Genomic DNA, 15759 nt, shown 5'->3' with positions numbered 1-15759 from the left:
GCCGCCTGGTGATAAAAGTGTAGAACTACTGGACCTTTGCTGTTTTCACACAAAAATGCCTGGACTATTGCTGTTTTTAGAAAAGTGGCATATTTTGGAGAGCAGATTTGAGGGACTTATGTTTTTTTTTTTAAATATATCTTTGCACAGTTGTATGTAATCATACACAGGGAATATAGAAATGCAATAAAATGAAAATGGAAAAAAGTGGACATTTGATGTTTTTATGCCAAGATCTTCATGTATTATCGTGATAGATTTTACAAAGTACTATATATAACTGTAAACTTGTATAATATTAAAAATGTGAAATATGTAATGTAAATGGCCATGCTTCACCTTAATGATGAACATTAAATGGACTTTATAAACATATTAACTATTCTTTTTTTTTACAATTTTATTTGAAACGAAAAAGTTTGGTAATATCGTGACAAGCACAGTTAATACCGTGATACTGGTAAGGTAATATCGTGACAACTAAAATAAAAAGGAAATCAGCGAAAATATTTATTTATAGATGAAAGAGATACTGACATTGGTATTTTTATCTACAGATTGATTAATTAATTGAATAATTAAATTAATTGAATGGTTAAATTAATAAATTACATTTGAACACTCGTCACACATGATGTAAAGTTCATCATCGTCTAGTGCAATGTTCAAGCAATCGTTATTATATGGACGAATGCAATAAGAACACTGTACCAATTTTTTCCCATTTTTCTCTTTTGCATCATGAGAATATGTTAATCCACATGCACCACAGATCCAATCTTCATCAGTATTTTTTAGTTTTCTGGCGTTTCTGTTTGATTTTTCTTTGTTTTGGCTGTTCTTTTCTTTTTTATTAGCCTCTGTTGAAGTAGATGCATGACTAATGATCTCTATATCATTCAAACATTTTGCTGATGAGTCGGACTTTCTTTTTGTTGTGGTTTTCGTTTTTTCAATAGGCTTCGTAATAGGCAACACATCTTCAATGTTTTGATCAGTCATTACATTTTCATCAGCACTTGTAATTTTTTTTCTGTTAAACGAGAAGGTGCCATAGCGTCTGGGTTTACAGCATCCTTACAAAAACGGAAAATTCCACATTTTTTGAAAGCATTTTGTATATTACTGGATGTGAATGATTTGAAATAAACCGGATTTAACATGGAGTGAAAATTGGTTCTGTCTGGTTTTTCTATCGGATGATTTTTCATATGATCCTTCACGCTATCATTGCAATGGTGCTTAAAGGACTTATAGACACCAACGTCCAATGGCTGCAGGATGTGAGTGTTGTGTGTCGGAAAAGTGAACAAATAAACTGAATTATCCTTCGCCAGATTAATCACGTCTGGAGTTATGTGAGATGAGTGGGAATCAAGAAGCAGAACCACAGAACGGTCCCCCGGGATAGCGTGAATGATGATTTTGAAGCTGCATAAATTGTCATTCCACCTTCTTGCACTAATCGTAAAGCACGATCTATATCTGAAGATGCGTATTATCTCCTTTTTTGGATTCTTTCGCTGTCGCAGCCATATCTGAATCAAAGAAATTATACTAATATAGGCAATATCGTGATAAAAAAACCAACGAAAACCGGATAAATAATTATCAAGTAATAATGCTGACCGTATAAGCTGTACGTACATATATTAATATAGCAGTAAAAATGTGTTAAAACATTAAAACAGTTCATTCAAAAATAGGTCGTCAAAATAACATGTAATTTTTTGAAAACAACCTAACAAATTCATCGGCTAACTTAAGAAATTTTGTTCAATATTTTATTAAATTTTGAACAAATACCAACAAATATAGTAAGGTTGATCTATTAACTATCGATGTTGTGCAGAAAAAAAATAACTTACCGGTTTCAAGTTAGATAATTTTACGAAAAACTGAGCGTATATGTTGCAAAAATCAGTTGAACACGTCTGAACAGGTTCGCGAATTAAAAGTTTTTGTACTCGCTCGACAGCGTCTTAGCGATCAATGTGAAAATACCATTGTCCTTTTCACTCCTTTGACTCATCGTATGCGTTGTTTCATATTCATCACCAGGCTAGGTAATATCGTAATTTTGAATTGAAAATGTATCACGATATTACCTATATCACGATAATACATCCCCTTACCCTAATGTGTTACGGTCAATTTTCGATGAGAATAGATCTTCTCGCTCGCAGTAACATGCCGCAAACTTTTTAAATGCTGAAAATTTTTCCCTCGTAGATACCAAGTCGTAATGACCGACCGTCATAAAATAAAATAAAAACGAAAATATAACAGAAAAAATACTTTTAATAACAAATAACTACATTAGAAATAAACTGAGTTTGAATGAAGTTTGATTTATTACCCATGTGTAAGTTGCCAATTCATTTTATTTTTTCACATAAATTAATAAAAATGAGAAAGATTGGAAAAACAATGATTCGCACTTTTAACAAAGTAATTCCACCAAGATCTCATACATTTTACGGCAATTTCATATTTGTCTGACTAATAAGATTTATGAAGCGGAAAGGCCATGCACCATGATTTGCTTTACTATTTTAAATCTCGCTAACCCATTCATTAAATCTTTACTATCAGAAACAGCAATCTCATATAATGTATTATGTAAACACTAAACACAATATTGATTTTACGAAATTTTATAAATGAAAATTTCACATAATATATACGATGACGGTAACATCCGTAAAGTGAATTTGAGAAATAGAATAAATTAATCAAGAAACATTTAGTTAGACGTTTCAGCCATTTACACCTAAGCTGTCTTCTTTTTATAGAAAGTAAACCATTACGCACTACCAAAAAATGCTATTCTGGAGATTACTTCGGGCATATTATTCAGAATAATGTTTTAATTACTTAGAATAATGTTAAAATTTTGGCTTGGGATTGGATTCCCAGTCATGAGGTCCTGATATTCCATTCGCTCTAAACTATTTGTACTTCTTTCTAATGAAACTGATTTTCGAAATACTTAATTGTTTCAAATTAAACCTTTTTTTAATATATTACCACAAGTTTACAACTTGTAGTTTTTTTGCATCTTGATGCGAATTCTAGTAGACCCGGTTGGAAATCACTGTAGGTAGGATGCGTCTATTGATTACAGTTGAAAATAAACAATGGCATACAGGATGCAGGATCGACAATAGCTACGCATTTCAGTTTGTGAAATTAACGGTATTATATTCCTTATAGAACCAGGATGGGATTTTCAATCTCTTGACAAACTATTATTTACGAATACCTTAGATATACATGCTAACATGGAATCGAAAGGAGAATAACAATGTCAAATATGTGTGGCCTTTCCAGATGCTATTTATTTCTCTCACGGTCGTCACAATGCAATCAAATTGCGAGAATACATTCAATATTTGTGCGGATTTGATTTCCTTTAATTATGCACATTGAGCATAAGTTGCACAAATTGGATTTTTCAATTCTCTTTGCTACGCTATGACTGTTATCAATTTTGAAGAGTAAGAGTTACGTCATTATCAAAGCGAGTAAAGATCTCAATGTTTTCTCAAATTTTATTTTATATGCCTTAGAGGTTTGGACAGTAAACCAAGAGAAAGATAGATACGTGCCTTTTTTTAATATGGTGCCGACGACGAATATTAAGTCGGGTGTATTCTTAAATTGTACACGAGAATATTGATTATAAATGCTATTACAGCCATTAAAACAATTACGGCAGTATGTATATTGATCATAAATGCCATCAGACTGAATCCCTGTTGGACAAAACACTGGCAAGAATATTATACAAAATATTTTCACACTTTGCAATTTGAAATTCAACATAAAATGATTGCAACATCATAATATTTATTAAAAATAGCACTTTGGTGTTATGAACATATAAGTAATAGCATTAATGAACTGGCCTCATAATATCAATAATAATAATATAAAGTACCTACCCAGATAGTTCGGAGAGATTCACAACCTTATTAAAAACAAAATATTGTTTATTCGCAGCGATATGTATGAAATTTATTTTTCTACAATTCTATATCCTAATCCGATGAGTTTTTTCAAAGTATCAAGGGAGCCAAGCCACAAATTTGGCGAAAATGAGTAAAGTACACAAAAGAATTTTAAAATCATCAAAGATGCAGTGGTCAACGTATTTAAGCCACAAAACTCTTTTGACTACCACACACGTGTGCCAACTGTACATTTCAATATTCAGTGGTCAAGAGATATAACACACATAACTTCTAAGATACAATTTTTTTAGTTATTTGCACAAAATAATAAAAAGATAACACCACGAAGGTGTATGTTCAAAGTTTCACCGTTATATCTTTAAAGACAAAAAAAATCAATAAAAAAATGTTACTTTTTTTGTCACACGAGATCTTTGCCTGCATATTTCTCAGCATTATGATTTTGTGGTCTGGCTCCCTTGACATCTACGGCGACGATATTTGATAACCCAGTCAGTCACATGACCGATTAAAAACCCAATACCCATTAGTCAGACCGTACACGAAACTCTAAACTTTAATAATAGTGCTAGTAACTGCTCAAATTTCGAATGCAATATTATTGTAAACATTTTGTAAACAATGATGATTTGAAGATAAAAAAATCAGAGCGTTGTAGCGGAGCTCGGAGCAGGAGCACGGAACAGTGGAGCAATGGGGTTTCACCTGGAGCAGAAGCGGAGCCGGAACACCGAGAATATGTTGTGCTCCACTGCTCCGGATGTTTTTTTTTTATTAAATTTCGTCCTAAAATCCAATGAAAATATTATATTTGACACATTGCAGCACTGGAATTGTTTTAAATGCGGCAATATTGCGCATGATAAATAACCTCATTTTTTGGACAGAAGAGACAAATAATGAAAGACGATTTGCTGACGGTTTTGTTAAATATAATTAACAGTGAAAATGACGATTATTTTAAAACTTTTTTACCCGGAGCGGACCAGACCCTGGAGCGGAACTGGAGCAAGTATTAGGTCCCGGAGCGGAGCAACTCAATAAAGGTCCGTTCCAACCCTCTGTAAAAAATAACTAGCAATACCATCGTAATTCGGAATTCAATGCCACAGTCTGTACATAGTCGGCCTTGATTAGAACCACGCTCTGGATCGAAGCATCAAAGATATTTGCCACTAGCGGAATTCGAACCAAATATCCACGGCTTTAGAAGCGGACAGTACCACTCGCCCACCACAACTGCTAATCACTACGACATTATAAAACAATTATAATTGAGGAACTAGTTAAAAGACGGTCCTACGCAGGGAACACAAAATGAATGGGAACTGGCTTACCCTACTGGGTGTGGTATATCTATATATAATAAGCTAAATATCTCGAGTGTGGAAAAATATGGGATAAACTTAAACACTTGTTATAGAATATGCTATTTTTAATAGTTAATAATATGCATGTTAGTTTGTCACGTTAAGGCTACACCTCAGTTGAGGCATGGTCTAAAAAGATCGTGGCTAGGCAATGCGCGGATTGCGGGTTGCGGGTGCAAATGACGCATGCCGAACGAAATATAATTTGTCATATAAATCCAACATGCGTCCATTTAATGTTCTGTTTATTCTTTAAGCACTACTGTGCATGGTTGCAGCATCAGTCCCGTGCGGCTCCGTCTCAGGACGGAATGAGCACTTAAAATCACTTCTTTCAGACACGTTTAAAGCGTCATAGAAAGCGGCCGTGCATATCCACGGCTGTGCATGTATGACGGGTGGTGGTGGGAACTTTAACGTGTTCTATTAGTATAGTAACAATAATAATATATTTATTGACATGTTTTCTCTTTCAAGTAAATCGGTATTGTTTTTAGTCATCTTTACATGATTTAAGAATTAATACCCCCGTCGCCATCACGAAAAAAATTTGCGTATTCACACCCCGACGTTCGCTCTCCGAATGACAGCGAGTCAAAAATTTCGTCGCGCTTATAGTTGAAAATTATTGTAACGTCCTTTCAATCTTTGAGAATTTTCTCGATTCCTTATTCAAGTCACCAAAAACATATCTACTGATATGCATTTTTTGTAAAAATGAAAAGGTTTAGACACGTTTTTTCTTAAAACAGTTTAGTATTATCCCAACCGATGTAACGTAGGTGTGCCGCACTTTTATTTTCGAAAACTTGTAATAAAGTGAAAATGTGTTATTATATTTTCAAGTAATTTACTAAAGTTTGGTGTGTGTCGCTAACTGACAAAAAAAATGAAAAGCACTACAACAGCTTAACACTTACGTCTCTTTCTAACCCTAACCAGATCCAGACTTGTGTATTGATTATTTCTTAATCAGAAATAATATTTAACGAAATGGGTTAGAGTGCGTTCTATAAATGTTTGTTAATAGTTCGGGTTTATATCCAATCGCACTAGTTATACGAGTAATTTATTTTTTGAATGTGAACAACGAAGTGAAAATAAATCTTGAACCAAAATTTATTTTTTCATTCGCGATCATAAAGTATTGTCCGCGGAAGTGAATTCTTTGTTAACTATAATAATGATAGATATTAACAAACCGTCCTCCCACTCCAGAAGAATACGGTAGAAGGAGTAGCATGTTTTATGAAGAGCGTCATGATGAACATTGTTTTGATAAAACTGATTTATTAACACTATAAATTACAAAATTGCTTTACAGTAACGCACGCTTCACACACTACGGTTTTTGCCGTCACGGTTAAAAATCAAACGGCAATATTCCATTAGTGGCGCGAAGAAATGAATAGCGCTTTTAACATTACACGACTATTACCCGTCGCCGTGTAATGTGAAAAGGGCTATTCATTTATTCGCGCCACTAATGGAATATTGCCGTTCGTTTTTCTGACGTGACGGCAAAAACCGTATAGTGTGAAAGGAGGGTTAGTTTGACGCTCGCCACGTCGTGCGTCGGAACACCTCTATGGTCGGAACATTTTAATATTTCTCTCATTATACAGCGCGATTACGAGAGTTAAGTATCCATTGAATGCGTCTTAATCTTATGGCGTATTGTACACGTGCATGGATTTACTTGCACACATAGTGTATATTTAAAACTATCGAGATAATAACTGTTTAGACGTAAAAGTGCTGACTGTCTCGCCAATCTCATTCTTCAAGAGTAAGCGAAACGCGGTGTCGTCATTGTATGGTACCTAATATTTGACGGGTCGTGAAAATCGGTTAACCTCAAAATGAGTCTGCGCGGTGTGGTTAGTTTTTTTTACCCGCAGGTTCGCTGCTATCATCGCACGGTCCAATTGTCGCGTGAAAATTCAGAAGCTTCTAAACTTTTTTGATCCATGCATGCAATTTGCACGATACTACGTTTTTTTTGTTTTGACCGCGATAATACGTACTGTCAGCAGTAAATCCATGCACTTGTAAACGGGGTATTACGGTAGGGAGGTAAAGACTGAATCTGAAAACACTTCCTATGTGCTAACTTTGAGTAAACTTTATGCATCCGGAATGCATCGTATATCCAACGACAACGTGTGTGGTGAATTAGCTTTACGAGCGACAACGGGGCTTGAAATGTATACATATGAGTGCCGCCATAAAAGGGTGCCTACTGCGTATCTACAATGTTATAAAACGTTATATTAGATGCTTTTTTTTTTTTTAATTACTCATAATGTAAGTAATTAACACATTAATACACATTAATCAGGTTTTATGATTTTTTTGTTTCATACACATATTATTATGTCCAAGAAACGTAGCCATAATATTATTTCGATTATAATCATTATTTAATATCTAGAAGTACTTCAAGCTCGTGCTCAAAGAGCTTATCAGAAAATCAGCAGTCAACTACTAAGTGCCTCCTATGGCGTTTCAGAGTTAGGGCTTTTTACAGTGCATATTATACAGATTTTTGCTCATAATTGCAACATTAAAATTAAGAGTTGAAGTTTTGCATTATCACAGGCCCAGTGTGTTGCTGAATACTTGATGAGTCGTGAAGAAGGAATCCGACGGTTGAACCATCCGGGTCGTGATCTTCAGTTACAGCCATCAGGCCCCGATGAAGAAGAAAACACAATAAAATAATAAAGGAAAAATTTCCTTTGGAAATGTCTGCAGTAGGTAGGGAAAGTTTGTATATATGTATAACATGCCCCCCCCATCCTGAAACGGTCTCCCAGGCCACGATATTTGGAGGGCCACCCAACCTAACGGCAATGAAATGTACTACAGTAGTATTCCCCAAATGGTATTCCGCGGAACTCCAGGGTTCCCCGTGTATTTTTAGCGATTTTTTTTGTATTCTTAAATAAATCCACTTGAATTTTCGACACTGGGCATTATATTATTAAGGCTATACCTCAGTTGAGCCATGGTCTAAAAAAATCGTGGCTAGGCGATGCGCGGATTGCGGGTCGCGGGTGCAAATGACGCATGCCGAACGAAATATTATAATTTGTCATATAAATCCAACATGCGTCCATTTAATGTTATGTTTATTTTTCTATTAGTAACAATAATAATATATTCATTGATATGTTTTTAGTCATCTTCACACGATTTAAGAATTAATACACCCGTCGCCATCACGAAACAAATTGACGTATTCACAGCTCGACGCTCGCTCTCAGAATGCCAGCGAATCCAAAATTTCATCGCGCCTATAGTTGAAAATTATTTGCCGTTTCACTGAAGTATCGCCTTAAGCACTTATCACGACGACCTTTTGTGATAGCCAAGTAAAATGCCTTCGCCATATTGGATAAATATTTTTATTAGTCAGGAAACACAATAAAAAGAATTATAAAATAAAATTCTACTCGTGAAATCGTGTCGCAGCCGACTTTTTTACCGTTCGAGAAAATTTGTGGCGTGTTATTATTTTACTTAACTGGTCGACCCACTACGCCGGGCCCCAAGGTAGAGCCCTGTCAGCCCTCCCCTTGTGGAGGCCATGATGTATAATATTTAACAGTGGATTGAAATAGTTTTTCACTCCTGGCCTAGTTAAACGAGTCAAATCATAAATGAATTATTGCCGAGGTTGAACCCTTGGTGTCATAACAATAAAACGTAAGTAGCATATTTATTACAGACTATAAGATGGTAGAAAGTATTTTATAATCAATTTTTATTTAGGTTGTACTTAACCCCGTATAGTAGTTTAAATCACTCCAGAGCCATATAGTGTAGTATTGTTAGCATTTTGACCCAAATATCTGTCATTTAAATAGCTTCACTTCAATTAGTATTGTCCATTTTCATCACACATTAAAATTAACAGCATGAAAAATTCCAAATATAATAAAATGGTAGATATATAAAATTAGTGAGAGATGATATTACATTTACGGCTGATTAACGATTAAATAATGGTATTATTTTTTCACTATTAATAAATACTAGGTCCTAGTTTTAGTGACAAATTTATCAGAAAAGTAGTGAGTCAAAACAACAGGCTTGACGTCACACCAGATACAAGAATTCAAAATTCGAATAGTTTGTCTGATATCAAAAAGATTTAAGTACAATTCAAACACCCAAATCATCGAATTCATTTTTATGTGTAGTTATGTACCTACTAAATAAATAATTATTGTTTTTTCTCATATTTTTTTTATTCCATAATATGTGGTTGTGTGTTAAAATTTTTGATTATTGTGTGTCGATCGATACTCGACAACTTTATTGTGTGTCGATCGATACTCGACAACTTTATAATTCAAGTGGATGTGTTGAAATTAAATATTAATAAAATCGCAACAAATACACTGATTAGGTACCTACCCTCAATTTTACCTCGAACATTGTTTGGAAAACGCTACTGTAGAGCGTCACACTGCCATATTGATTTCCATAGTAACGCACGTATATATTAATAATTTAGTTGCTAGGACCCCCTTGGCAACCAATAATAATAACTTAACATACAAAACAGAATTAACTGAAAATGAATTCAATTCTGCTTAAAAATGGCTAAATGTATTAAAAGAATGCATTGTCGTCGTGTTCTGATATATTCTAAAAGTTTCAAATAGCTAGCTAGTCGGAAAGTTAGTTAAAAATCTTCAATCGTCCAATACACATCTTGGACAAACAAGAAAAAAATTATACTGGACACACAAGAAAAAATCTGTACCGGACAAACAAGAATATAAGCTAATAAAAACGTGGTAAAATATCGCCGGCCGTGCTCATACACTAACTGGAGAATAAAAATAGAAAAGGGTGCTTCTTATTTCAGTATACCATCGTTTACTGCTTTACATGTATGTTATAAATGTTATACTTAATGTATTTTTTCTATCTAAACCTTAATATATTGTGTAGGCCAGGTGAAGGTTCCTCGAGATTCTAGAAAATTTTCAAGGGTTCCGCCAAACAAACAAATTTGGGAATCAGTACATAAAAAGGTATATATTACATAATTATGTTAGGTAGTTACCAATATAAAACAGTACACTATATTCACAATAGTTTTTGTTATAAAAGTTTTCATAAGTACAAATAGAAATTCACCTGTAATACTTTAAGAAGATCTCACGTCATAACAAGTCGTCCCACTGCAACAAGTCGAATTTCTTGATGTGATTTTACTGGCATTCACAAAAAATATTATTATATAACTATAATTATGTACCATCGCAAACCGCATGATTGCAACATTAAATTTTAGTTTGAAGAAAACAGCTGGTGTCGCATGCAATAAATTTCAGTCGACATACGGCGTTGGTATAATCCCAAAATGTCGCACTTGGTCTTTCATTTTGGCTGGCCGCGTGACGTCGCCAATGCGTTGCGTCCAGTTTTGATTAATGACTATAAATCCGAGTCGAGACGATTTTCAGTGTGCGATTGGGCTAATGCTAATTAATGGCCAGAATCCACTTGTTGTATATCCGCGTACTTACCGTATCATCATTGTGTACCAGTGTGGGCATGCAAACATTGCACCGTTGCATATCAAAACAAACGCAACGGGCAGCCTGAAGAATAAAATAGAATAGAAGAGAATAAAAGAGATGGTATGTCACGCTGTCGCATGTTCGTTTTGGTACGCTTTCGAGATATGGCTGTATAGACGCATCCTTTAAGTTCCTTGAACTGACCGGGTGACAAATGTTGAAGTTCTCAATCGAATGGGGAAGGACCGAGAAGTTCTACATAGTATCAAAACCAGGAAACTACAATATCTCAGCCACATTATGAGAGGACAAACATACAGCATTCCCCAACTTGTCATTCAAGGAAAGATCAATTGGAAGCGTAGCAGAGGACGGCGCCGCATTTCGTGGCTTAAGAACATACGTGATTGGTACGAGTGTAGCTCCACCGAACTGTTTCGGGTAGCAGACGACAAAGATAAGGTCGCCTTGATGGTGGCCGACCTCCGCTTGGGGATGGCACAATAAGAAGAAGAAGACGTCACGTTGCTTTAGTCGGTGCGGTACGGAAACGCAGTGTCGGGGAGGAAAACAATCTGTCACTACTCACTTGACTGTTACACCGTATGGTAAAACAGGACAATAATGCGATATACCTACAGATGCAACGATATGCGGATATGCAATGATTGGTTGATGCTCACAATACGATTTTAAGTAGGTATAAATAACAACGCTAGAAATAGATAATTGTTAATAAAGTATTTACATGTTAGCATGGGAGATTTACATTTAATTATTATGGAAGAAAAAAAAAACATAAATCTTTATTACATATAGTTTTTAATTCGCTTGCTGAAAGTAATAACTACGGTATCATTAAAAAACTTACTTAATTAGTTAGCATCAAGAATAGTTTACGTCGGCATGTGTACTGTATGATACTATAATAATAATACATAAGGCTGGTTGGTTCTTGTCGGTTTATAGGAAGTCAGCGGCAAACAAATTTTGAAAATAGCCGATATACCAGATTATTAAATTTATTAGGTTAGGTTTTCATTCTTCAATAAATTCATGAATTTTGCCAAAATCGGTAATGAAAATTAGCGTGGTTCCCGTCTGGCTTCTTATAAACCGACTCGTACTGGCTAGTTTTAGGAACAACATACGTATTTTGTGGCTACAGTGATTGTGGTTACCTTTTTCATAAATGGTGTATTAATTATTAATTATTGCGTGTTACACAAAATTGTCAAACATTGGGGTGCATTTCTTGCAATACAAATACCAGTATTCTCACAGTAGGTACACGATGTGTGCGTTTGACGTATCGACTCACGAGGAGTGGCGATACTGTTGGCTAGATCAGTCTTCCGCAACCTTTTCGGTATCATGTGTTATTAATACCAAATTTAATCATTTTCCTCAAGTTTTAATTAAAAAAAAGGGATGTAAACATATAAAAAATAAATTAAACTTAAAATTAATTAATATTATAAAAAAATAATGTAAATTTAAAAGAATAGTTGAAGAATAATTATATCACCAAACAATTAATAACAAGTAAGTTAATAACCATTAAAATTTCGTTAAATTATAATTATACCAAACGTGTTTAGCTCCGATAACAACAATCGGCCGCAAAATTTACGCGCATTTGGCAAATTTGTTTTCTTTAGTTTTAAGTAAATAAATACATCAGTGTTGCGGAATGCAGACTTCCATTCGTTACCGCCATTAGTAAGAGCAACATGCTTTTTAAAAGTTTTTTTACTTCCCAGTCGCGTCCGCATTGAAATCGTTGACTTCAATGGTTAACATCCGTCCTTTGAAAAACATGAGTTAGGCTTCCTAACAATTCTTACGATATTGTATGAATTCCACGAAAAACAAAAAAAAACATTGGTTGTAATTTGCAACTAATTTCTTTGTAAGTAGGTACATGTAGGTATGATTTAATACATATTTATTTTAACCATTTTGTCTATATTTTTATAATTTGGCTTGGCTGACCACCGCTTGCGGAACACTGAACTAGATCATGTCTCTAGAATGACAGACACCCAACCATACAAGTTTGCCCTCTTTAATAGAGCACGAAGTAAAACGTCTGGTCAGGAGAACGAAACGGATGTGGCATGACGGATCGGAAAAGGAAGCAGCAAGCCAAGGGACAGAGAGTAGTGGAGGTTTCCACAATTATAGATTGACATCGTGTTGTAGTACCTACTAATGATATATTATTATACGTTTTCAGGGAAGTGTCACACAATTTGTCGTCGTACAATTAAAAAAAATATACTAGTTTACTATATATATATACTGGTGAAAGCGTACATATAACTAAACTATCAATAATAATTGTTGTTGATACTATTGATCGGCCACAACTACTTGTCATTTAAAGCAATGCTTACTCTTTACAACACGTTGAGGTGACACATAGATGTTGTCGGGGTATAATAATATAAGATGGTAAGCAACTTACAATTGCTGCAGATTCTTCAGTCCTCGGAATGCATCATCATCTATGTGGTGTATTTTATTCTTGTAAAGGTATAGATGCTTGAGGCTATATAAGCCTTGGAAGGCATCGGCCCTTAGCATCACCAGATGGTTGAAGTTCATCATCAGATGCGAGAGATATCGGAGACTTCCGAACTCGCCGGGTAGCACATCGCGTATTTTGTTAAAGCGAAGATCTCTGGAAAGAAACAAAATAAATTGATTGAATTTATATTTTTGAATATTCACCAATGATAAATCACTAAAAACTTTATTATTTTTCACACTGCTTTTTAAAGATACATTTAAAAGTATATTTATTTATTTCAAAAGCTACAGAAAACTTTTTGTTGTTGTGGAGAATAAATAATCATTCTAAAAGTTATACAATTAAGTTCTGAGCACTAATTATCATCAAACAGTTCTTAGACGATACGTAAGATTCTATGCTACACGTCATAATAGTACAAAAAAAAGTACTTTAGTTTATTTATTTGCCACCAAAATTGTGTGGATTTTGATATCGGCAGATAAGAAATAGGACCACACAGAATTTGGCACTGTCAGTGATTTGTAATGACTAAAGATTGCCTATGCTGAGATTAATAGGCGAACAATAGAAACTGATAGCTTTGATTTTTTTTCTGGTGGATCACTTCCAAACCACGTAGGTAGACAACCTGACGAACGGTTTCGTTCGATTTCAACCATAAACAATCCCGCTCTTCAGCATTGTTTGTGAGAAGAAGTATGGAGAAAGGCCAAAACTTTCAACATTAATAAATTAATAAATCCAAATGTTATAGATACAATTAATAATACAACATAAAGGATGGATAATTCAGTTGAAATGGATTTTTAAATTATTAGGTTTCGAGCCAAAAATGAATGTAAAAAAAGAATTCCACTTTGTATTATCATAATATGTTGGGGTCAGATTAGCAGGTGCAAATTTATTTGTTGAGAGTGGGACCTGACAGGATCTGAGCTAGGTAACAGCTGATTGAACAATAGGACAAAAATTCTAAAAAAAAACATCTTGCCCCTGTCACGCGGTTTAAATAAATCAGCGCGTGTGGCAACTGATGTCGAAATTCATTCAACCGAATCGGCATTTAATTGGAAGAGGCGCGGGCCGCCATTGTTGGGATAATCGTCCTCGTACTCAACTCATCCGTATAACCTTGACACAACTCGATCATCCGACTGTGTCAATACGATAATAATAAAATGTGAAAAAATGACACATGGACGAATTTATCGCCTCTTGGTGTTTGATCCGACGAAACTGATAACTATGTAGCTTGGATTATTAATTATTATTACGACATTCTCGGAGCCAAAACGAGTCCCGGCTCATCTCTAAGAAACCAAGGTTATCTATGATAATGGGCACATAAAATAGATTATTGTTTTTGAGCGACTACCTAAGTAACTAGAATTATTATTCTTGATTGAGGTCTACTGAGCTACTCTAGTGACTAACCGAGGCAGTGTTGCTATCTTTTTCTAGGCTGATTATAGTACAAAGGCGTAAAAACTATAGTATTTCTGAAAAATATATAGTACAGGAACATTTTTCGTCTTCAATCCTTTAAAATTATAGTATTTTGGTATATTTGGCGTAAAATTATAGTATTTTACATTTTTCGCGGAATTAAAATTATAGTATTGTACTATAATTATAGTACGGTTGGCATCACTGAACCGAGGTCTCTTTTAATGTATTTTATTTTATGTTTTCCATAGTCACGTGCTTAACATTAATTAACTTTTATTGTAAGCTTAAAACATATTTTAATTTACTTAATATCAAGGGACATGTCCTAGCTATATTAAAACATATTATATTATCGGCGATGGAGAATAATTAATCCATAGTTCTCAAAGTATAACATTGTTCTCAAAGCGGAACACACCTACTGCTTGAGCAGTGGAGCAGAATCAGATAGATCCAAAATCTCGATGTATTTGATAATCTGGGGTTTTTAAATGTACGAAATCAGCCGACGCCTCCCGAATATTTTTGAAGCGGACGTTTGTTGCCTTAAAAAAAAAAAAACAATAAACATATTATATTTGAATACTTTAGCTAAGAAGGTAATTCGAAACAAAATCATAACCATGTAATACATGCATAACAACATAATAATTTGTCAGATGCGGGATGCGAACCTGCAACCAACTGCTGCAGAACCGAACTCTGCTATTGGTACGCCGTGTAGGCGTATGCTATCTATATTCTATGATAACCGGTTACGTGTACATTGTAGTATCTATAGTCTAGGACATTGTATGTATTTCGCCGTAGCACAGTTCATCGTGAGTTGTCCTACAGGAAAGAGATGGCCTTATAACAGACAGTGGAACAGGGGATTTGAG

The 15759-nt window shown here is 34.6% G+C and overlaps 1 protein-coding gene across 2 annotated transcripts in view; it reads right to left on the bottom strand.

Moving 5' to 3' along the window:
* Pxn (Peroxidasin) overlaps positions 1-15759 on the bottom strand; it is a 163445-nt gene that overhangs the window by 22789 nt on the left and 124897 nt on the right. For both annotated transcript variants that reach the window (XM_085943350.1, XM_085943351.1), the window contains exon 3: positions 13361-13576. In XM_085943350.1, coding sequence (XP_085799476.1) covers positions 13361-13576 — 216 coding nt within the window. The remainder of the gene's footprint in view (positions 1-13360; positions 13577-15759) is intronic.

This window comes from Rhyacophila brunnea, unplaced genomic scaffold (assembly GCF_057557595.1).
Source record: "Rhyacophila brunnea isolate RB1 unplaced genomic scaffold, BYU_Rbru_1.0 scaffold_1, whole genome shotgun sequence".
Taxonomy (NCBI): domain Eukaryota; kingdom Metazoa; phylum Arthropoda; class Insecta; order Trichoptera; family Rhyacophilidae; genus Rhyacophila; species Rhyacophila brunnea.
Note: the sequence above shows the minus strand (reverse complement) of the source record. Positions and strands in the feature narration are given on the sequence as shown.